Genomic DNA, 25,248 nt, shown 5'->3' with positions numbered 1-25,248 from the left:
AGGAAGCTACCGCTGGGATTCCAGGTATTTATGAGGCACTTGTAGCAAGCTCCAGGAGACCCCAGTTTGTAGAGGGGAGGGTGGTTGTTCACCGAATTGGCTGTGCTCTCCTGACAACTAGCAGGAATCTTGTATCACTGACCACCTGAGACTTTTGTGTGAACCAGGACTTTGCCAAAGAGGGAAGGATCTGCAGTTTTCGCTCCCCTTGCATTGTTCCCTTGACGCTAGGAGAAAGATGCTCAGAAGATCAGGTCCCCCCTGGCTGTGAGCGGACTTTTTTTCTTTTCTTTGTGGCTTGTCCCCTTTCCCAACACACTTTGCTACAGGGCATGTCCCGGCCCAACAGTGTGAGCCCCCCGGGCTTCGGAACCCCTGCACCTCGGGGAGGCACCGAGCAGCATCGATCCGCCTGGGGGGAAGCAGAGTCCAGGGCCAATGGCTATTCCTATCCCCCTGCCCCAAACAGGTCATCGAGCAAGAAGCCTTCTCGCATGGCGAACAGGTGGAGGAGTGAGGAAGACTATGAGCCTCAGCCTAACAGGAACCAGGGGGAGAGCGGTTGCAGGATGATGAGTTTTAGATCCAAGTCGGCCTGGCAGGAGCACGGCGAAGATAGTCGCCGCCACCAGCGCAGAGGGAATCCCACTTTTACCACCAGCCCTCGGCACTTTGGGGAACTAGGCGAGGTGCGGCCCCGGTCCGTGGAGCTGGGGCTGGAGGAGAAGCGGATCAAGGCCAAGATTGAGGAACTGGAGGAGGAGGAAAGGGACTCCCAGGTGGCCTTCTCCATGGGCAGCTGCTGCGGCAGCCTGTTGCAGATCTTCAGGTCCAAGAAGTTCCAGTCGGAGAAGCTGGAGCGTCTCTACCAGCGCTACTTCTTCCGGCTCAACCAGAGCAGCCTCACCATGCTGATGGCCGTGCTGGTGCTGGTGTGCCTGGTCATGCTGATCTTCCACGTCGTGTACGGTCACTACAAGGTGCCCTACGTGGTGGTGCTCTCGCTGGCCATCGTGGTGGTGGTGGTGTTGTGTGTGCTGTGCAACCGCAACGACTTCCACCAGGACCACATGTGGCTGGTGTGCTACTCGGTCATCCTGGCCATCGTGGCCGTGCAAGTGGTGGGGGTGCTGCTGGTCTGGCCCAGGAGCGCCTCCGAGGGCATCTGGTGGACTGTCTTCTTCATCTACAGCATCTACACACTGCTGCCAGTCAGGATGAGGGCTGCGGTCATCAGCGGGGTGGTCCTCTCAGCAATCCACCTGGCCATCTCCCTGAAGACCAACGCAGAGGACCAGTTCCTGTTAAAGCAGGTGAGGCAAGCTCTGCCTCTAAGCTCTGGTGGCTTTAGATGGCAAAAGGGCTTAAATTTAGTTTTGTGGATCTGTTTGGTAGCTTGTTCTGGACACTGGTTTGTCTGCTACTAGGTGGGAGTTTGCCCTGGATGCTGACTAGTCAAATCCTGCTCTGAGTGCGCACTGTTGCTTTTCAATAACTGCTTTAACCTTTTTCTTCCTTTAAAAAAAATTTTTTTTTTTAATCTGGTTTACTAGCTTTAAGTAAGTGGCATTTTTAGCACAGAATGAGAAGTGGGTTGTAGCCCACGAAAGCTTATGCTCTAATAAATGTGTTAGTCTCTAAGGTGCCACAAGTACTCCTGTTATTTTTGACTAGCCCTGTGGATAGAGCCTTTCTGTTTTATTTAATGTCAACAGATCACCAGTGGAATGGTACTTGTGCTTGGTGCCCTGTGACTGAAAAATGGTGTGGAAAAGTCTTGGTGCTCTTATGGGGGGGAGAACTGTGCTTGCCTGTAATTCTGTAAAATGTCAACAAAATGTACAACTTGGTTTCAGAGATGCGTGTTCCTTGACTCATGTAAATCAATGACCTAAAGAGAGGGGTTTGCTCTGTGAAATGTACAGTAAATGCCTAGAGGGTAAGGGGTAAAAATAGATTCCATATGTTGCCAGCCATAACCTTGTTTGTTGTTGTTTTTAAAATGCAAGGTTGTTTAACTCTTATCTGTAGCTGTGGTAGAATGTTAACTACCAGTGAGAGGCTCAGCTCATTGAAACAATAAGACTCATAGAATGGGTCAGTGTGCAGTGTTTAGAAATTACCATATCTGTTTAGACAACAGTAATACAAGGAACCTCTTCTCCTTTCTAAGTGAAAGAAACAATATTGGGAGGTTGTTTGCTTAAGTTTAACAGACACATTGACAATAGAAAACTATCATTGTTTATCACTAAAAAGTTCTGAAAATCATTTTCATTCTGCAGTGCATTGCAGTCCCTCTTATAATAGGGGTTTTGAGTAGGATGTGTATATTAACTAAGAATTGATAATTAAGTATAAATCAGGTATTGGTAGCTTACAGTCTTCTCTTTTCCAGCACTATATTTTATGCCACACTTTGTTGTGGCTGACCAAGTATTATTACTTCTGACATCTTCCAGTATCCACCTTATCATGGGTATTCTAGAGAGAGACTTCTTCTGGGGCCTGAAATTAGACAAGGAAAACCTAATGGGATTGTGCCAGTGGTGCTCTGTACAAATCCAGAAATCACATAAAATGCATTTTGTCCATAAAATAGAAACTAGGTAAGAGGCTTAAACTGTACATAGTGTATTTTTATGTATTTGTAGCAGGACTTCCCTAATTATTACTCTAATCTACAAGCGTGACAACTACTAATTGGTGGTTTGTTTTGTTTTTTTTCACTAACACACTCAAATATTACTTGTTAGAGCCCTAATCCTGCAAGGACTTGTGCACAAGCTTAATTTTACAGACTGTGAGTAGTCCCATATAAGTCAATGAGACTACTCGTGGTGCATAATTTGAAGCATATCTGAAAGTTTTTAGGCCTTGATCCTGCCAAGGCTTAACATCAAAGTGCTGTAGTGACATTTCCTCTGAAACCTTACAAAATAATTTATCAATAATACTTAAAATGTTGCATTTTCAAATTGCTGTTGAAAGCATTAAATCTTGTAACTAATAGTGAGGAAACTGAGTCACAGAGGTAAAGTGGTTGGCCCAAGGTCAGGGTTTGGAAGAGCTGGGATGATAATTCAGGCTCTCAGCCACTTTCTGTAACCACTAGACTGCCTGCCTTCTTTCTATTGCAGCACACTTATTGGTAAAATGTGAAGTATTATCACAAATAAAACTATGCTTGTCAAAAGTAATAATGTGCTGCAATATCCCTACTCTCCAGGAGTGGCCCTAGCCATTTTGATTTTGTCATGTTCCCCTCTCTCCTCCCGCCCCCGCCCCCCCAACCTGCTGGCCAAACAGCAGAGCGCAAAAATAAAAAACAAAAAAACAAGCAGTACAGCATCTCCAGGAAGTTGGCACCCTTCTTACCCACCCTAGAACCAGCCCTGGTACTCTTTGGTAATTCACAAATTTCTGCATCAACAGTTGATCTCCCAATTATTCTAATGTGAGGTTCTGCAATAGTTAAACAACATCACAGGATTTCTTTTAAACTATTTTCAAAAATTAGTTCTCTGTGATCTTGTGGGGTTTGTGTTGTTTAATCCAGATATTGGGCTAGATCCTCAGCTGGTGTGAATTGGCCTAACTCTATTGAAGTCAGTGAAGCTATTCCCTATTCTACCAGCTGAGGATCTGGCCTGCATTGTATTTGTTTACATATGTGATCTGTCCAATATTAAAATCTGTATCTACAAAGCATATTGCCTCACAACTATTAGCAGGCCTTTCTGACAGAGGCTTTTGCGTGTTGCCATGGAAATCTCATTTTTGTTAGACTCTGCCCCACTGATGCATATAAGCCCTCCTTCTGTATTTCTCTTTCTCTTAAAGCCAAGATGGGCAGAGGTGGATGAAGGCCAGAAAAATCAAATGGCCTTTTCAGTCCACTGTTATTAGTCATGATGTGACTGTCGAATTGGTCAGTAATTGAACTCATGGCCATCAGAGCAACTGGTCTTTCAGCCATATTTCTTATTCAAAGACCATTTAGAACTTTCATCCCTCTCCCTTTTCTTGGCACTTTGACCGTGATATGGCAACTACTTCCTTCCCTTCCTCTTTGGTTTGTGGGTTTGGTTATTTGTTTGTATTTTCTCCCAATTGTATCAGAGCTGGACAAAACAGGTACTCATGCAAACATTGCAGATTATCATAATAAACGCACACCTGACTAGCTCTGTTCTCCCCTTCTGGGATAGGGGAATGTGGGGGTGACTAATGGGAAGGAGAGGGCAGGATTGGACATGGCCCCAGCCCGCTGCCCTCCTGCTAGGGTCTGCGTCCCATGGGAAGAAAGGTGTAAATTTAGAGCAGCCCTGTGGCTGTTGTGATACTGGAAGCCATGCCTGCCCCGCCCCTTAATGTCCTTGGAATATAGGGAACACTAAAGTGTCCTAAACCACCTTTGCACACACTCTCCCCCTGCCATGCTTTTCCTGTGCTCCATGCAGGATGGACTGAGAATCGTGGCTATTGTGATTCCTCCCTTTTCGAGCTGTGCTGCTCTTTAAAACATTTTTGGGAATCTAAAACTTTCAAAAGTGGCCACTGAATTAGGTCCTCCAACCTGAGGTACCTTGGACCTGATTTTTGGATGCGTTGAGTGCTGGCAGCTCTAACTGTGGTCAACAAGAGCTGCAGGTACTCTGCACCCCTGTAGATAAGGTCAGGCACCCAAAACTTAAGTAGAGGTCACTTGTAGAAATTTTGGCCTTCTTTAGCACCTGGTCAACTCTTCTTGACTGGGAGTGAGGGAGGAAAAGAAATGTGAATGTTTATTATGACTGACCATTCCCAGTTCAGGACTGCACTAGGTAAAAAGAGAAATAAACTAGTGTATGAGAGCATATTTCACATACAAAGTGCTCGGTGGAAGCAAAATATATTCCATGCATAATACTTCAGTCAAACTACAAATCTTAATTGCTTATGTATTCCTTGTACACCTGCAACTAGTTAAAATTTACACATTTTTAAACCTGTTTAAAATGCAAAACCTTTATTTTTCCAATTTTATCCTTGAGTTATTTTGAGAATGTTTGATTTATAAATGTGATTCAGCGTACATACTGTACATCTCGTCTTGTGCTGAAATTTCCATGAGGTAGTGATACACTTCCGGACTATGAATAAATGAGATCAGCTTCAGAATTAACATATAAAGACTGTCAGTAAAATACCCTTTTATGGTAACAAGACAGTCTAATACAGTACTTGGTCATTTGAAAAGAAACCTACTATTCTCACTTAATTGTTTTACATACATGGTAAAACTGATATTGTGGTTTATCTATATTACAGTAGACCCTCAAATGTGCAAGTATTGCACAGACACCTAGGAAGACCACAGAGCTTACAATGTAAAGCTGTAACATTGAAAACAATTATATAAACTTCATGTATGCAAGTCGCCCCATTGACCTTAGTGGGGCTATTTGAGTGTATAAAGTTAAGATCAAGCCTATGTGTCAACCGGATCAGGGGTTGAGAATCCAATTGATGCCAATGGACCGTCTTTCAGTAGACTTTATTGGGCTTTAGAAAAAGAGAACCAAGAGTTGGGGATAGGGATGCAACATAACAGGCATTAACTAACAGTTAATTTAGGTTTAGGCTCTGTTTTACTGCCCAAACCTGTACCGTCACATTTATTTCTCAATAACATAGTTGAGGAAGGGCGCTTGTAGTTCATTAAATACTTCAGGCCACGTGAGGTCGTCCAGTTACAATGTATCAGAATAATAGATGACTAGGAAAGTTGTCTTACATAAATAACCTTGTGGAAAGTGGAACTGAAATTACAGTGCTCTTTTAAAGTAACATTTATTGTTAACCTTTTCTCAAAAGAGTTCTAATAGCACTGTTCACAACCAGCTGCACCATCATGTGGCTCTCTTTTATAGCACTCTCTGATCCAAGCCTCCTGCAGCTAGACTCCTAGCTGTTCAGCCCCATCACAAACACCTCTGTCATAACAATACTGCTTTAATGATCCCCATGCCTGACTTCAGAGAACTGGGAACGTGTTGACCTTTCTCTCTATAGATTTGTATTAATGATACATTTTTGCTCTGCAGCTGAATGTTGGACCCTCACAAGAATGTAATATTCCATTCTCCCATTTCTACGTGGGTGTAGGTATACATACTTTTCTGTTTCTGTTTTCCTGAAATAGGCTGTTATTTTTAGCAAAGTTGAAGCAGCTCCTGCTCCTATTAGAACATCGGCTCATGTTACGAATAGCTCTTTAGCATCTCATCAAGATGCTTCTTATTGGATGTGATCTAATTAATGTTCAGTTAGTAGCAATAGCACAGTCTACACACCAGGAGAAATTACTATCTCTGTACTACGGCTAGCTTGCACTAGCACACGAGATATCTAGGTCATGACTGATTTTTGAGACTGACAGATTATCAGAAATGTGCCACTGCAGAGTTAGTGGGATATATTTTTTTGTTATTGTTTTCAAATAGGAATTGGGGTTGTCTTTTGTTCATAAGCAGAGATAGACTTGCTACCTGAAATGCAAAGCCCCATGTGTGACCTCTTTAAGCTTGTTGATATTTGTGCTTTCTCTGTTACTTATTGGAAGTGGGGTTGGAGGCAAATCTAAATAACACTAATATGAGACCCACTCCTGCAGTTCTCATGCACGTTGGGGCCAGATTCCACCACTCTTAGTTATGTTGCATAATACCTTGCGCTCAGTAGCCCCACTGACTTCAATAGAGGGTCTCCTATAAAATACAATCTAATGTGAGTAATGGTGGCAGAATTTACCCCAGGAATAGTTCATCTGAAGTCAGTAAGAGATGCAGGATTGGGAGTCCTTGGTTTAGAAAACTGAAGTACCCAAAAGCAAAACTCCGTTATACCCATGCAGTCTCACTGGCTTCAGTGGGTGCAACTGGGGGTAGAAATTAGCCCCAGTTGTGCAACATTTCAGGGACTTAAGTATCTACTGTCCTTAAAAAGAATATTGTTCTGTATTTATTGCAGTGGGAATATGGCTTGAGGTTTTTAAAGGTCTACTTATGAATGATTCTCTTCCCCCTAATTTTCCTTAGCATTCTTTTTTTTTCTTTTTTCTTTTCTGCCAGAAAGGAAGCTTGTTAGAGATGGAGGTTTATTGTTCTCTTCATTGGTCCTGATGGCTACAAACATAACAGGTGATATAACGTTTGAGTGCTGACAGTGTGCTTCAGTGCTGGAGAAGATGCTCTTAATTCCCCTCCACTCCTGATCTGCAGGATTCTGTGGCACGTTCAGCAACCTAGTAGATTGACCCACTTGCACTTAGTTCTCTCATCCCTTCAGCAATGATTGCAGAGTCTTATGGCTGACTGAGAGTAGGTGAACTGAATATCAAACCTACCTTGGTGGAGATGGCTTAGGTATACTGCTGTGCCAGGTGCAATAATTCTAGTGAAAGAATGATCACTCTAGTCACTTTTATGACACTTTGGAAATGGCAGGATATGCAAGTTTCATCTTTGTTCTCTATCTAGATGAAGATGTTTCAGCCAAATGTTGATGGATTGTTTCATGCTTTGCACAGAGGGGAAATGATACCTTCAAGTGTTCTTGAATCTTACAAGGCACAGTTGACTGACCTTTAAGCATCTTAGGCTTGTTGTGTCTGTTTGATAGGATTTCAGTGGAGGGTGATAGCCTTGGTGATAAATAACGCTAGTGAAAGGGAAACAAAGCCCTTAAACTAATGTCAGATGTGGACTCTAGATGGCCCACAATAGGGCCTCTGAGTGACATGGTCTTGAGCTTTAACTACAATGAAATGATCTCTAGCTGCTGCCTTCCAGAATGGTGTAATACTTTACACCGTAGCCACATTTACAAGGCTCTCCTTAATTGAGGGTGTAAGATTTCCACAGGCTTCAAAGAGAATGTTTGCTTTCCTTGAGTCTCGAGCAGGTGTGGTGTTTTCAAAGTGTGCGCATGCACACATACAGAGCAAACTCTGGCTTGACAGTGTTGCCAAGGTTTTGGGCAGGAGAAGTCTGGGAGTCGTCTCAACTGGAGTGTGAGCTTTGGGCATCGGGCGATTCTTCAAATGGATTAGGGTTGGATTTTGCTTGAAAACCGTTAGTTGTCCACCAAAGCATCCTTTGATTCCTCCCCACCTTGAGTGATTGAAGCTTGTTCTATTAGCTTTCGTTACCTGCCTGCCTGTCTCTCTTCTTTTTTCTTTCTTAACTGGAACGCTTGTGGAATATTTTCTTGTTGTTGTTCTTCTGTGGCCAGCTGTTGTTGTTCTTCTGTGGTCAGCTCAACAGAATCTTCTTGATCTCTTGTTATAATTACTCATCCTGCAACTAAAAATCTCTAGCATTTAGTTAAACGTAGACTGAGCCTATTGTCAAATTTAACCGTTGTTACCTGGTTTGCATTGGGTTTGTTAATGTGGTAAAGTGGCCCTCCCCTGGAGCTGTTCAGTGGCTTCTGAGAAACCACACTCTCTAGTTCCTGTTGTTGTGTTTTTTTTGTTTTTTTTTCTATGCTGTACTGCTGAGTGTTTGAGAAAACGGATCGGCTTTTGATGTGGTGTGGGTGGGGTTTTTAAAAAAAGAGATTTTCTAAGTATAACTCTTCTTGTGAGCCTAAGTCAAGCTTTATTTTCTTTTATGAATCCTTCAGTAAAATGCATACATCATCCTGTATAGACCATATGTGCAAAAAATATACTGCAGGTGGAATTAGTGCATCGGAATCTCTCCTCCCCTTCCTGATTGTCCAATAACCTGATGTATATCTCTTCATGGCTGGGGGGGAATAGTGGGGTGATGAAGGAAAAGTGTGTGTAATGCAAATATTTAAAATCTTCTATCTTGCTTTCCTGAAAAGCAATGATGTGAAACTGACTCACGTGTGGCCAGGGGGGTTGTTTTAAGGACACTCTGATTTCTAGTTCCTTTCCTTTCTCTTATATGAGATTTCTGATTTTTTTTTTTTTTTTTTTTTAAATACATAGCATTAACAGTCTTTGCTCCCATCCATCCAGTGGAGCCTCTTTCCTCCCTCTCACTACTTTCTCATTCATCTTCACTTCAGCCTTTGCACAAGAAACCTCCTTGCCCCACCAAAGCCCAATTTGCACTGAGATCCTGGCAGGTGCTGACTAAGGGGGATGTGGGGAGTGGCAGAATAGCTATGAGTAAGAATAATTAGTTCAGGTTTCTTAAAGGTGAGATCTTCTAGAGGGCCAGGGAAAACATTTTCCAAAGGGAAACTGGTACCTGGCTGAGGCACAAGCAAAGTTAGAGATTGTTTATGATCTAGAGCCACCACAAGCTCGTGAAATTTTTTTAGGGCTATACTAGCACTTTTGAAATGGAAGGTAACTCTCTGCCTAATCTTAACCCCTGGCATCAGGACAGGGGACAGGTAAAGGACTATATGCTGGCAGAGCAGTCTTGGTTGTCAGTTAAGCAGAACTAAGGAGGAAGTCTCAGAGGAGGATTAGCTATGTGATAGGACAGGATGCCCTTTTACAAGCATAACCCAGCAAACATGAAAGAGGATAATCCAGATGTGGATTTAAAAAAAATCCTTCCTCAAAGTTTGACATCGCCTGAATCCCCAAAGCAAGAGAACATCTGCTATAGCTGGGTTTCCAGCTTTCCAATGAACACGATGTGAGTTTCTTGCACTTCGTGAGATCGTACCTTGGAATGGTTACCGGACCGTTGTACCAGGCAAAATGAGAATTCGGGATGCTTTCAGCATCCATAGCTGAGCCGCATCTGGGAAGTTCTGTGCTTTGGGGGTTTCATGTGAACTTGAAGCCTCACCAGTTGTCATGCTGGCACCAATAGGAATTGTATCATTTAATAGTGGGCTTGAAGTACTGTGGAAACAGGTGCAGGGATAGTCCTGCATTGACCGCTGAGGAGGTGGACCAAAATGGACTAATAGCAATTTCCCATTTTAAATGTCCTTGGGAACGCGGCCTCTAACTTCAGCTTTTGGCTCCTATATTTGAAGCATTTAGGATTTCCCTGAATAAATACTTGAATGGCTTTCTCATCTCCTGGATATCTTCAATCTTGCAGTGCAGAGATAAGCTTCCTGCATGAAGGGCAATAGGCTCAGCCACTTAGGAGCTTGTTGCCAGCGTTTGTATCTCTGACAGACCATTAGCAGTGCTTCTCATTGGTGCACCTTCGGACATTCAGTAAGGCTTTCATTTTGATTGTCTTTGCAAAAGTTGGTTTATAATGCCAGGTTGCACTTATGCTTCACTCTTCCTGGAAGGTGTTGCCACTATGCTCTTTTCCACATGCATGAGAAGTTGCTAATACGATTAGGATGTATTCTGCCCACCTCCTAGATGCAAAGAAAAGGAATCCAATTTGTGTATGCAAGATTTCATACATGATGCATGCAGCATAAGTTTTGCATGTGTGTGGCCTCTCCCGTGGGATGGCTTGGTGATGTAAGCATCTGAAGGGAAATAGACTCCCTAGCACCACAGGTCTAAGTCCCATCTACTTATGTAACCACTTACCTTTCTCTTCTAGATAAAGAGAATTCTCTGCAGTTCATTGGGTGACGAGGTGCTTCTCATTGGAAACTAGCAAAATCCAGAGGTTCTGTCTGCTCTTCACAGACATTTAAAGCTCCTGTAAAACAGCCTGTATGAGTTTGTCCTGGCATCCTTAGTCAAAATGCCCCTCCCTCCCCATACTGCTGTTGAGCATGCTGTGCATTGGTTAGGTAGCTGTCACCCTTCACCTCAGTGGAGGCTCCATTTCAGTGATGCTGTAAAGTGTTTTAAGAGCCTTTTTGGGATTAAAGCTGCTATGTAACCCTGTCACATATTATGATGCTAGGGAAATGTTTGCTTTGTGGAGAGTAAATCCGAGGCGGTACAGAGGAGAGGTAGCCATAAAGGGGAGAAATGTAAGTGAAGAAATGGTTCTTTTCAGCTGTTAGAAATAGATCTGCTAGAGAAGTGACTTCAGCTAACTGTTAAACTCTTCTCTAAAAAGAAAGTTTCCTATGCTTCCTCTGAAGTAGTCTGTAGATAGTTCACAATTACCAGGTGCAGCCTGGTTCTGTGGTCGAAAGACTTTTCGGTATTGCTGCAAGCAAAGCTTTGTCACAGAGAAGCTAATGCAAGCCATGCCTCAGCAGTGTGCCACTTTCCCAAACGCTATGGCTCCCTCTCCCTTCTCTTTGTCCCATGCTTGTGATAGAGGCAGAAGACTGTTGCTGCAAGCAGTAGTCCCTTAGCATGTCAGCTTGCGGACATGGCTAATTTATGGAGTAAGTCAAATCGGTATTTCTATTAACAGCAAGATTGCCAACTAGTGTACAGAGGACACTGCATCTGTGTGTGAGTGATGCATCTTTTCCATTTGGTAGACGGTACCTATGGCACTGATGTCTAGTCTCAATTTTAATAAATGGGGGATTTATGCAGAGATCCCACAAATACATTCATGAAAATTGTTTCCGTATGATGTGATTTTTAAGGTAACCCATAGTAATATTTTTTGAGAGGAAGAAGGAGAAATGTCCTCGTGTTATCAGTGAAGAAGGAAACTGCGCAGTGTGGTTGGAGACAGCGCAGCAAAATCTTTGTCTCCCACATGTCAGAAGGTAACAGGAACCTTCAAAGCTGCTACTGTGTGACACGTTGCTTGCAAGTGAATTATGGCTCTCCAGTGAGAGTTGCAGTCTCATGAACACTCAATGTCCCCCTGTCGGTTGTTGGCCTTGTGCTCATGCGCAAGTTCCCTTTCAGAAGTGAGTGTCTGAAATACACCTACCACTTGAAAAGACTTGTAGATCTTTATTTATTTATTCTTTTAAAGGCCAGAAGGGATTGTTATGATCATCTAGTCTGACCTTCTGCAGAACACAGGCTATTGAATGACTCCTATATGGCAATAACAATTTCTTCCTTTTCCTTCCCCTGGAAAACTAAATATTGAATCATGCAGTATTTGTCAATTTAAAAATGAATCAAAAATGATATCTGCACTGACCCCAATGCCTTTTTTCTTCTTTAATGAGTAAGGATGATAGTGCTTTGTGATGCAGGGGGTTGAGAACACTTCGAAGCTTGTGGGTGAAATGTAAAACAGAGGTCCTGACAGATTGTGGTCATTAAAGATTCTTCTGGGATTTTTCCCAAGTATAAGGCTTTGATGTGCTGTCCAGATTTCATGTTGGGTAATTACATTTTTGCATCCCTAAGTACTCTGTAACTTCAACTGGGTGTGATATTCTTCACTTGTGATTCTGTATTCTTTGACAGAGCTGCTATGCAGGTTTCAACAGTTGCTGCATGCAAGTAACTTTACAACTGTGATTGAAACTTGCAAGACTGCAAACAAGCCAGAAAAATGCTGATGTTAAGGTTCCAATTAGCATCTTATCTGGGTCACATTGTACATAGGACATAATGCGTCTTGACTACTGGTTAAATGCACTTATTAATATGCTGGGCCAAGTTCTATCCTAGAGTAAGCCTGTACAACTGTACTGAAGTTTGTGGAAGACACTAAATCACACATTCAACTAAAACTTCCCTTTTTTAATGTGCTTTTCGGCCTCGACTGTGCCAAGTTTTCCAGAACCTGGGGACATTTTGAAATTGATAGCTGGGAAGGGGTCCCTTGGCTGGGAAGTAGATTTCTCCACCCTCCCCAAGTAGGGAGAAGATGCCCAGGGGAAACGGGTCTCATGGTTTACTTGTTACATCTAAGCTCATCAGGGCTAGTCCCCAGTGTCATAAAACTGTTCCTTACATTTGCACAGCACCCGATTGGAGCCTCTAGGAGCTATTGTAATACAAATAATATTGTTAAACCTGAACTCATCTCCATCATTTTGGACGTGGGTTCTCCATCTAATTCCTGGTCCCTCTCACCTGGCTTGGATAAGCATGCTCAGTCTCTCCTGCTGACTTATCAGACACGCTTTGCAACACCCTAGTTGTTCCGCAATGAAATGCATGTTCCTTTGAAGTGTGTTTGTATTAATGATGCAATTCAGAGTGTGTACTACTTTGTAACCATATCAAGCTCTCTCTGAACATTTTTGTACCACTTAAAAGCACCAATAGGTAATTCTATTTCCTCTTTCATTTTAAAAACCTTGGAAACAATTGGGGGGTAAAAAAAATCTGTTGCAGCATTATGACGTAGCTGAGGTAAGACAATTACACCTGCACAAGTTGGGACTTTTTAGTAACATTAATTTGGCCTCACTGCACATATGTGGCAAACTTCTATCAGAACAGATCCAGCCTTTCTCTTCAGTGACTTTCTCTTTGACTATGCTGCGCCACCAACATGCTTCAACCCTTTCCAAGAGGCAAGAGAACTGCTCGCTTGTCCTGTCTACCCTTGACCCCTTTAATGCAACTGCTAATAAGGATGCCAGTTGTTGCTGTCTTTCTGATATAGTCACTTGTTTGCTGGGAGATCATGGAGCTCATTCCACATGGGCCATGGAAGTATTATTAGCAACTACCAGCTTTCAGTGTCTATTGATCTGGGCTGGAACGGAACCTACTGCCAATTCCTTGAGGAGTCCTATTTCCTACAACATATTGTATTAAAATATTAACTTGTGACTCTAAATTGTTACATATCAGTGTGCCAGGTGACCCTTTTTGCATTCAACTGATCTCTTAAAGAGTAAAAGCTTTCTATGGTAGACTTCCTTTATTTCAAATAAAGGTTGCCAGGTGTCAGGTTTTCAACCAGAACACCTGGTCGAAAAGGGGGATGCTGAAAATGAGTGAGGGTAGGGGACAGCGAACGACGGATGGAGTGAGCGGATGGAGTGAGCGGGGCGGGGCCTCGGAGAAGGGGCGGGGCAAGGGTGTTTGGTTTTGTGCGATTAGAAAGTTGGCAACCCCCTTTATTTGTATAAGCTTCCTCCTTTACCCCTCCCCTTTTATTACAAGTGGTTTACATACTGATGCAGTAATGGGCAGCCAGTTCGTTTCAAAATATTCTTCCTTCTCCCCAAGATCAATGGGCCTCCTCATGAGTTCTCCTGCATGCTGGGAAAGGCAAGAGAAGATGATACACTGGTTTCCAGCACAGCTAGCTGCTGAGCCTAATGCTGAAGATCATTAAAGCAGCTCAGCATTTTACAAGAACTGAGGGTGTTGGGACTCTGCTCTCTGGTAGGAATGTGATTTTTAGGGCTCTGATCGAACAAGGAGGCACAAATAAAGAAAGCCTCTTATGCAGATGGCTTTAGTTAAGGATGTGATGTGGTGTTAGGCCAAGTTAAACAGCTTCTGAATTCTAACTTCTTAAGAAAATAAGAATGGTCTGACCCAGTACAGCCAATGTTCCATCTAGCCCCAGTACCCTGTTTTCCAAAAGGGGTTGGTGCCAGATGCTTTAGAGGGAGCGAACCGAACAGGGCAATTTATCAACTGACCTATGCCCTGTCGTCCAGTCCCAGGTTCTGGCAGTCAGAGGTTTAGGGACATCCAGGGCATGGGTTTGAGTCCCTGACCATCTTGGCTAATAGTCATCGATGGATACATTAATGGAGGATAGGTCCAATTCTTTTTTGAACCCAGTTACAACATCCCCTGGCAACACATTCCAGAGACTGACTGTGCACGGTATGAAAAAGTACTTCCTTTTGTTTTTATTTTTAAACCCTATTAATTTCATTGGGTGATCCCTGGTTCTTGTGTTATGTGAAAGGGTAAATAACACTTTCTCCACACGGTTCAGGAATTCTAGACCTCGATCATGTTCCCTCCCTCCACCCCCCACTTAGAAAAGAGATGGCTAAGCTGAACGGGCCATCCTTTTCGTTTCTTCTCAGATGGAAGCTGTTCCATACCCCTGATCATTGTTTTTTGCCCTTCTCTATACTTTTTTCCATTTCTAATAAATCTTTCTGAGAACTGCATGCAGTATTCAAGGTTTGAGTGTACCATGGCTTGATATAGTGGCATTATGATATTTTGTGTCTTATTATCTATCCTTTTTCTAATGGCTCCTAACATTCTGTGAGCTTTTTTGATTGCCACTGCACACTGAGCAAATGTTTTCAGGGAAATATCCACAATGACTCCAATATCTTTCTTTAATGTTAACAGCTAATTTAGACTCCATCGTTTTGTCTGTATAGTTGGGATTATGTTTTCCAATATGCATTACTTTGCATTTATCAAAGTTGAATTTTATCTGCCATTTTGTTACCCAGTTTTGTAAGAGCTCTTTGTAACGCTTCACAATCTTGGATTTCACAATCTTGAATAGTTTTGTGTCATCTGCAAAATTTGTCACCTCACCGTTTACCCCCTTTTCCAGATCATTTATGAATATGTTGAACAGCACTGGCCCCAGTATAGAGCCTTGGGGGACCCCGCTATTTACGTCACTCTACTATGAAAAATCACCATTTATTCCTACCCTTTGTTTCCTATCATTCAACCAGTTAGTGATCCAGGAGAGGACCTTCCCTCTTATCCCGTCACTGCACTCTTGCTTAAGAGCCTTTGGCGAGGGACTGTATCAAAGGCTTTCTGAAAGTCCAAGAGTGTTATGTCCACTGGATCACTCTTGTCCACATGTTTGTTGACCCCCTCAAAGAATTCTAATGGTTTGGTGAGGTATGATTTCCCTTTGCAAAAGCCGTGTTGACTCTTCCCCAGCATATTGTGTGAGGGATAGCTCAGTGGTTTGAGCATTGGCCTGCTAAATCCAGGGTTGTGAGTTCAATCCTCAAGGGGGCCATTTAGGGATCTGGGGCAAAAAATCTGTCAGGGACAGTACTTGGTCCTGCTGTGAAGATGGGACTAGACTCAATGACCTTTCAAGGTCCCTTCCAGCTCTAAGAGACAGGTATATCTCCATGTTAGGGGGAGGGATAGCTCAGTGGTTTGAGCATTGGCCTGCTAAACCCAGGGTTGTGAGTTCAATCCTTGAGGGGGCCATTTATGGATCTGGGTCAAAAATCTGTCTGGGGATTGGTCCTGCTTTGAGCAGGGGGTTGGACTAGATGACCTCCTGAGGTCCCTTCCAACCCTGATATTCTATGATCTGTCTGATAATTCTGTTCTTTACTATAGTTTCAGCCAGTTTGCCTGATACTGAAGTTAGACTTACCAGCCTGTGATTTGCCAAGATCGTTACATTCACTATCTGCCAGTCATCTGGTATAAAGGTTATGTACCACAGTTAATATTCTGCAATTTTATATTTGAGTTCCTTCAGAACTCTTGGGTAAATACCATGTGGTCCTGGTGACTTATTACTGTTTAATTTATCAATTTGTTCTAAATCCCCCTCTATTGACACCCCTCAGATTTTTCACCTAAAAAGAATGGCTCAAGTGTGGGAATCTCTCTCATCCTCTGCAGTGAAGACTGATGCAAAGAATTCATTTAGCTTCTCTGCCAGGGCCTCGTCTTCATTTAGCACCTTGATCATCCAGAGGCCCCACTGGTTGTTTGGCAGGCTTCCTGCTTCCTGATATACTTTAAAAAATTGCTCTTAGTTTTTGTGTCTTTTGCTAGTTGCCCTTCAAATTCTTTTTGGCCTGCCTAATTATACTTGACTTGCCAGAGTTTATGCTCCTTTCTGTTGTCCTCAGTAGGACACTTCCAATTTTTAAAAGGGGTCTTCTTGCCTCTAACTGGATCTTTTATTCTGTTAACCATGGTGGCATTTTTTGGTCCTCCTTACTGTTTTTGGTTTTGTTTTTTAATTTTGGGGTGTCTGTCTGTCTATCCTATAATTTGAGTCTCTGTTATGGGTTTTTTTTAAAATTTCCCTGCAGCTTGCAGGCATTTCACTCTTAAAACTGTTCCTTGTAATTTGTTTAACTAGCCTCCTGATTTTTTTGTATATTCCCCTTTTTGAAGTTAAATGCTACTGTGGTGGGTTTCTTTGACATTTTTCCTACTAATAAGGATGTTAAATTTAATTACATTATGGTTGCTATTACAGAGAGGTTCAGCTGTATTCATTTCTTAGATCAGAACCCGTGCACCACTCAGGACTATATCAAGAATTCCCTCTCCCCTTGTGGGTTCCAGGACTAGCTGTTCCTAGAAGCCGTCATTAATGGTGTCTAGAAGTTTTATCTCTGCATCCTGTCCTGAGGTGACATGTTCCCAGTCAATGTGGGAACAGTCACATTATTATTGGGTTTGCAGTTTTTATAGCCTCTGAACATTTCACAATCACCATCACTACCCTGGTGAGGTGGTCGGTAATATAATCCTAAAGCTATACTTTTATTCAAGCATGGCATTTCTATCCACAGAGATTCTAGGGCAGTGGTCCCCAACCTTTCAGTGTGGCGGGCGCCGGATGACTAGCCAAAATGCCGCCGAGGAGCGTGGCCGCCGGACAAGCAGCCACCAAAATGCCACCGAGAAGCAGCAACGCCAAGAAGCAGCGTCATCAAGAGGCGTCGCCACCGAAATTTCGGCGGCGACGCTTCTTGACATTGCCGCTTCTCTGCGGCATTTCAGCGGCCGCGCTCCTCGGCGGCGGGGCACACATAGATGCCCCGGTGGGTGCCATGGCGCCCGCGGGCACCGTGTTGGGGACCACTGTTCTACGGTAATGTTTGATTCATTTAAGACTTTTACTATACTTGAGTTTGCTTTCTTTCACATAAAATTCCTCTTCCCCCCGCAGCGTGATCTACTATCATTCCTATATCTTTTGTATCCTGGTATTCCCATGTCCCATTGCTTATCGTTCCACCAAGTTTCTGTGATGCCTGTTATATCAGTTTTCTCATATAATACCAGGCCCTCAAGTTCACTAGCAACTGTATACAAGCACATATACAATTTGTCAATATTTAGTTGTCTTCCTTCATGTGATGCAGCTGCATGGGATTCTTTTTCATTTGACTGTTTCTCTTCAGTTCCTAGCAGTAGTTGATCAACTTTTTATCCTCTCCTCTTTACTAGGATATAGAGTATCCCCTTTAATAAATCCTCCCCTAAGGGATGTGTCTGTCTGTCTGAACGGTGTGCTCCTCAGCACCAATCTGCTTTCCCCCAGGCTGTGTGCCCCTCTGCCTCAATCTGTATGTATTAGGAATCCTATCTGTATGTCTCATTTCACATCCTTCATTTCCTGGTCTGGTTTATATGCTACTAGAGAGAACTAAATGCCTCTTGCCTGGGACTACCAAATACACCCTAACTGCCTGCCAGGTTCCCTCAACTCCCCCCTGTGTGAAGAAGGGACTGCTGGCATAAAACAAGAGTGGCTGATTATGCTTAATTCCCCGCTTTGCTGAGAGGCAGCTATATTGTAGTATTCACTCTATAGTGTCCTGTCTGTGAGGGCAGCATTGTCGCAGAGCCTCTGTTCTCCTTCCCCAGTCTGTCCATGGGACACTGACAAGGATCCTTGGGCCACCAGTTTATAGACCAATACATCACGGATGGTGGGTGGACCCTCCACTTTGGGGAGGCTAGCCCCCCCCCCCCAGCAGGAGCCCTGAACCCCTCTCCTGTGGCCAGACCAGAGCTTCTCTAGCCAGAACCCCAAGCCACCACCAGAGGAGTCCTGGGCCAGCCCTAGCCAACTGACCGACCCAAGCTCCGCCGGGAGCAGCTCCAGCCAAGGAAGAAAAAACCTTCCCTGACCTATTGTACCCACTGCTCATGCAAAACATAATGATATAATCATTGAAAATTTAGCAGTCCATAGCCTGACTAGTTTCATTGGACAGGGAGAGTCTCTTTCCAAACTCTTGATGGTTCCCTAGGCTGCATTACAGCTGGTGCTTGTAATGGGCCTAAAGCCACCACACCACCAAACAAGTAGAATAACTTTGGGGGAGGAAGCTGGGAGTATGGCCTATATATGTGCTGGGGCTGGTCGCAGACACACTGTCCCTTCTTGTCCCTTTGATTATTGTGTTATCCCTTCTCACAAGAGACTGAATCCAAGAAGCCCACGCAGCCCTGTGCTCCGGTTATTGGCTGTGGTTTTTCTGGCTCCCTAACATGCAAGGCCTCTTTCGTTGTTAGTGATCAAATATCATCCTTCACTGACATGCAGGGAAATGGTTGCATAAGATGCTCACAACTGAAAAATGAATTACGGTAGCTAATAAAAGGCATTTATTGCCCTGTGTTCCCGAAAGTGACCGAGCGGGAGAGAAGAGGTAACATTGAACCTTCCATTACATCTTTTGAATGTCTGTCAGGTTAAAAACTGTCTCAAACGTGCCTGCAAGCAAATCACTCTTGGGCAACTTAATTAAGTTAATAAGAAAAGTGTGTGTGTGTGTGTGTGTGTGTGTGTGTGTGTGTGTGGCGAGGGGAGGTGAATGTACTGAAGTGAGAGACCAAACAAGAAAGTCAGGTGATCTGGCTAGTATTCCCTTTATCGGTTTGTTTGAACAATGGGATTACAGTAATTCCTTCTCTCCTGTATTTCACTTAAGGGGTATTTGTTATCCCAGTGGGGTAATTAGTAGTGCAAGTGAAGACATCACAGGTATATTCTGCCTCCTTAATGGCTTTCCTTTCCCTTCTGCGAAAGAGCAATTTGGTGGCCTCAAAGGAACGAGCTGCCAGCTGATACTAACTCAGTTTGGTTAAGACTTACTATGGCATCCTGCCCCCTCCCTCTGCTCTGCCAGCCTCAGTGGGTGTGAGAAATCTCTGGAAAATCATGCCATAATTGACTTGCCCACCATGAGTCTATGACGAAGTTGAGAACAAAACCCAGCAGTCCTGAGACTCTGTCCCCTGCTCTCGGCGCTTGATCTCTCTTTGTTTCTAACTAATCCTTTTCAAACACCGTTATAAGTGGCTTCTGATGAGCTGTATTGAAACTGGCAGAGGAAAATGCAGGTGGGAAGTTGCCCTATGATTATCTAGCTCAGTAGTTTATATACCACAGCCATAAAGCCTCTTAGATATGTAGCATTCATCTGTGACCATGCTTGCTTATTTAGAAAGTCTAATCTGGAGTATGTAAAACCTCAAGTCAGCATTTTAACTGTGCCAGATGATTTTAAAATAGACTAGATAGACTAGCAGATTGACTTGAAAATTGGACAAGTGGGGAAAGAGCTATGGGGTAGAATAGTGGGATAGGGAGAATAGAAGGGCTGGGAAATTCAGAGTACCTTAAATCCAATAGGGACTGAAGTATTCATGGGTGCAGGTTTTTTGTGATTCTGGTGTGTCCTGGTAGTGGAGAGCCTAGCACAAGGGGGGGGGGGGTCCCAATCCTGATTTGGGCCTCCGGGTGACCCCACAGTACATTATAAACAACGTCTATAAGGCATTGCTGCAGTAATTCTAGGCATCTGAGGTGATGGTGGCAAAAAAGAAAAAGTTGGACTAGTCCAACATTTAGGCCTTATTTTCCTGCTTCCAGAGGGCTCTGTAGGAAATGATATTCCCTAAAGTAAAGATGGTACACATGGAGGCTGTCTACTGGATGAGCTATGTTTCAACGAGATTATATAGTCACTTAGATCACAGCAAAGGGTTCATTATCAGGGGTTTTTTGTGTGTTTAATTAAGTTATTTTTAGTATCTGCCTGAATATACAAGTGTCTGTTCCTTCTGTTTATGTACGTAGGTCAAATGCTGCTTTTTAATCTCCCTGAATTTCTTGTACATATTAGTCTGTAGTTGCTATGTTAGACTTAAGAATTAATTTCATTCCTACTTTTCCTCTCACTGTGCTTCCTGCATTATTCCTTTATGGAACAGTGTTTCATATATGTACCCTTGGAAATATGTAAATGTAATGCCCCTAAAGAGATCGGGGTAAAACCTTGAATCCTGAGTATTCATGCTAGCATATGGTACCTACAGTTCTTATTAAAAATTTGAAGAGAAAAATAAAGGGGAGTTGTTTGGCAGCATAATTCAGTTACCCTCTGAAAATAAAACACTGAGGTCCCTTGTTACAGCTGCCTTTGGAGTGTGCATAAACCTCATCTGTGTCACCCAGACTCCCTTAATATGTCTTCGTAATTCACAACTCTGTGTAAATTACACTATCTACTGTTGCTTTAGAGAGCTCTTGCACAGAATCACATGGGGCAGATCGTCATTTAAGAAGTTATAGGCGGTGCAATACAACATCCTGGTTGGAAAAAACGATAGAGGAGGAGAGCATGCATCCATGCTGAGACTCCTCATGTAATTTCCAAAGAGGGCCCCAGACAAAACCACATTCTAGAAAACACAATAAGGCATTGTCTGCTGTGGCCAAGAAAACTGTGTTGGGACCTCTTCCCAGAACTGGGTTTAAACTGGTTCTTGCTTGTGTGTTTCTCTGACCATTGTACCCAGGGCTATAAGTTATTCCCTGCTTTAAATTATTTCATTAAACCATGCTATAGCTGGCTATAGTTAACTCCATCTGTGCTGGCCAGAAAAACTGAGTTAGCATTTTTCTAGCAAGAATTCTGTTTAAACAGCTTTCCCCAGAACAAAGTTTTCCAGACTAATGTAGTCTTAGCCTAAGAAAAACATATATCAAGCAATTAGGTGGTATTTGAAGAACACTGTTCCTTTTAAATAGCCTCTCCTTGAGGATGGGAAGATAGCGTGTGACGGGTTGGATCACAGAAACCCCCTTGGGAGCTGCCACCCGATGTGCAAAGACTACCCCTGCTTCTGTTTTCCCTGCCAGCTCAGGACTCCAGCACCCTGTCTTGCGGAGTTAGACACTCCCGTCTGGCTCCAGACACAGACCCAGGGTCCGATTCACTTGTCCCAAAGCTGCAAGTTTACCTGAAAACAGCTCACAGTAGTGTGCTTGTCTTTAGCACTCAGATGCCCAACTCCCAATGGGGTCTAAACCCAAATAAATCCGTTTTACCTTGCATAAAGCTTATGCAGGGCAAACTCATAAATTGTTCGCCCTCTATAACACTGATAGAGAGATATGCACAGTTGTTTGCTCCCTCAGGTATTAATACATACTCTGAGTAAATTACTAAATAAAAAGTGATTTTATTAAATACAGACAGTAGGATTTAAGTGATTCCAAGTAGTAACAGACAGAACAAAGTCACCAAGCAAAATAAAATAAAATGCACAAATCTATGTCTAATCAAACTAAATACAGATAATCTCACCCTCAGAGATGCTTCAGTAAGTTTTTTTTCTCAGACTGGACACCTTCCAGGCCTGGGCACAATTCTTTCCCCTGGTACAGCTCTTGTTGCAGCTCAGGTGATAGCTAGGGGATTCTTCATGATGGCTCCTCCCCCTCTCTGTTCTCTTCCACCCCTTTATATATCTTTTGCTTAAGGCGGGAACCCTTTGTTTCCACACACCCCCCTCCCTCACTGGAAAAGCACCAGGTTAAAGATGGATTCCAGTTCAGGTGACATGATCACATGTCACTGCAAGACTTCATTACTCACTTGCCAGCACACACACATACAGGGAGACTCACAGGTAAACAGCCATCTGCAGACAATGGGAGTCATCAAGATTCCAAACCATCATTAATGGCCCACACTTTACATAATTACAATAGGCCCTCAGAGTTACATTTTATATTTCTAGTTTTAGATACAAGAGTGGTACATTTCTACAAATAGGATGATCACACTCAGTAGATTATGAGCTTTGTAATGATACCTTACAAGAGACCTTTTGCACAAAGCATACCCCAGTTGCATTATATTCACTTATTATCATGTTTTTATAAAACCATATAGACTGCACAATGTCACAAGCGTGTTAATAGTTCAGATATTTTTGTATTGCAGAAGCACCCATCGTATGCTAGGAGATGTATATGCAAGTCACGTTCCCTGTCTGATAATCAAGGGAGATCAGCAACAAAGGGTCGTTCATCTTAACTTTGGAGTATCAGATATTGGCCACAATGCATCAATGGTGTCATCTGGTTTGATTCACCCAATTCCTCTTCTTTTCCTGAATACAAAACACATGATGATTCATCCACACAAGGGGCAAGACCAGGTTTTCTACTTTTGGAATGCTTGGCTTTGCACTCTGAACATGCTATTAGTGGGTTTTTGTATAGCCAAATAGCTATAGCTGTTACTTGGAGCGCAGTGTGGGGGTATTGTTAAACTGTAAGCACTTTGGGGCCAGGACTGTCCTCTTTATGAGTTTGTACAGCACCTTGCATAATAGGGCCTTGATCTTGGTTGGGCCCTCTAGGCAATATTGTAATCCATATAATGACTTTGTGGGGTCACACCTCCTGAGTGTACTTGCACTTCCGTTGGCAATAATTGGTTTAAAAAAAAATTGAGACTTTATCTGACTAACCTTGCATACTACACTGACTGTTACATGTATGTATACTGTAAATCAGTATGATATAACTAAATTGGACTTTCACAAACCCTTTGATTAAACTCTATAAATTTCTGTGGGGGGTAAAAACCAGTGAAAACAAAGGGATAAAAAAGTGTTTGTGGTCGTCTTGGGGGACAACTCCAAATGATGCGGAAGATAGGTGGGTGGGAAGAGGAGTTTAATTGGAAATACCTCATCCAACCCAATGGCCTATCTCAATGGCCCAGATCAACCACTTCTTTAATTCTGTCCTGTGTCGCAAACACAGGAAAACATGATAAAGAATATGCAGTTCAGACGAATTTATGAAGCATTATATGGTGACCGTGGAGCAAAATCTTAGGGAACTTGGACTGATTTAGGAGCTTTATGAAACACTTCTCATAGCACCACACAGAATGTAATGGTGTTGAATAGCACCTCAGAATTCTGCTCCTGTACATGTACTCTTCCAATCCTTTGTCTTAGGGTTACCATTCGTCCGGATTCTGCCGGACATGTCCGGCTTTTTTGAGTTAAAAATAGCGTCCGGGGGGAATTTGTAAATGTCCGGCTTCCCCCCCCCCCCCCCCCCCCCATGCAGAGTGCGCGCGGCTGACAGGGCAGCAGCCAGAGCCCCTCCTCCGCTTCCCCCTCCTCTCCCCTGCAACTTGAGATCACTCCCCGCCTCTCTCTCCCTCCCCCTCCCTGCATTCGCAGATCGCCGGCCGGCCATTCACATCGGGCCTCCGGCAGTCTGGAGCTCCTCCCCCTGCTCCCCCTCCCGTGCTACCCAGCGCGCCACTCCGCAGCAGTCTGTTCTGAGCGGCACGGTAAGGGGGCCAGGGGGTTGGAGAAGGGGCAGGGAGGTTCTGGCGGGGGCAGTCAAGAGACAGGGAGCAGAGGGGTTTAGATGGGTCGGGAGTTCTGGGGGGGGGGTAGGGTTGGGGGTGTAAGGTTTTGGGCAGTCAGGGTACAGGTAGGGTCCTAGGGGGGCAGTTAGGGTGGGGGGGGGTCTCAGGAGGGGGCTGTTAGGGGACAAGGAACATGGAGGCTTAGGTAGGGGGTGGGGTTCTGGAGGGCAGTTAGGAGCAGGGGTCCCAGGAGGGGGCAGTCAGGGGACAGGGAGCAGAGGGGTTTAGATGGGTCGGGAGTTCTGGGGTGGGGGCTGTCAGGGGGTGGGGAGTGGTTGGATGGGGCATGGGAGTCCCTGGTGTCTGTCTGGGGGTGGGGGTGTGGATAAGGGTTAGGGCACTCAGGGGACAGGTAGGGGGTAGGGTCCTAGGGGGCCAGTTAGGATGGGGGGAGGGTCTCAGGAGGGGGCAGTCAGGGGACAAGGAGCAGGGAGTCTTAGGTAGGGGGTGGAGTCCTGGGGGGCAGTTAGGGGCAGGGGTCCCAGGAGGGGGTAGTCAGGGACAAGGAGTGGGGGGGAGGGTTGGGGGTTCTGAGGGGGGAGGGAAGTGGGAGGGAGTGGAAGGGGCAGGGGCAGGAGCAGGGCTAGGGCAGGACGGGGGAGGGGCTAGAGCGGGGCTCCTCCCGTCCTCTTTTTTGGTTGTTGAAATATGGTAACCCTAGTCTGTCTGTCCTTTCATCATAGTGAACATCTAAGTACTGGGATCAATGAGGTGGGGAAAAAAATGAGAGTGTGGGAGGGGTGGTGATAGGGCTACCTCCCACATTGTTCTGTGGCTTTTCTGTTTTAAAGGAAACTTCTGCTGTGTAAAAGGAATTGACTTTCCCAGCAACTAGCATACTGCATCGCTATAGAGTCAGCATCCATCTATTCAAACTGCTGGCAAGTGCTGCTGTATTCTGCCTCCATATCACCACCTCCTCCTTTCTGGGTTCCAAGTCTGTGGAATTCTGCAAAGTAACTTTGCAGATCATAAGCTTTGGAAGGGTGGTTCCTGCCTACTCAAAATGAAGAGATGTTAGAAATGGAGAAAGCCGTG

At 44.0% G+C, this 25,248-nt stretch overlaps 1 protein-coding gene across 2 annotated transcripts in view; it reads left to right on the top strand.

Annotated features, from left to right (window-relative positions):
• Positions 1-332: 332 nt before the first annotated feature.
• Positions 333-25,248, top strand: part of ADCY5 (adenylate cyclase 5) — a 300,445-nt gene continuing 275,529 nt past the window's right edge. For both annotated transcript variants that reach the window (XM_065413070.1, XM_065413069.1), the window contains exon 1: positions 333-1,313. In XM_065413070.1, the coding sequence (XP_065269142.1) occupies positions 333-1,313 (981 nt within the window). The remainder of the gene's footprint in view (positions 1,314-25,248) is intronic.

Source organism: Emys orbicularis, chromosome 11 (genome assembly GCF_028017835.1).
Source record: "Emys orbicularis isolate rEmyOrb1 chromosome 11, rEmyOrb1.hap1, whole genome shotgun sequence".
NCBI lineage: Eukaryota > Metazoa > Chordata > Testudines > Emydidae > Emys > Emys orbicularis.
The sequence above is the reverse complement of the archived record's forward strand: the minus strand, read 5'-3'. Positions and strand labels throughout refer to the sequence as shown.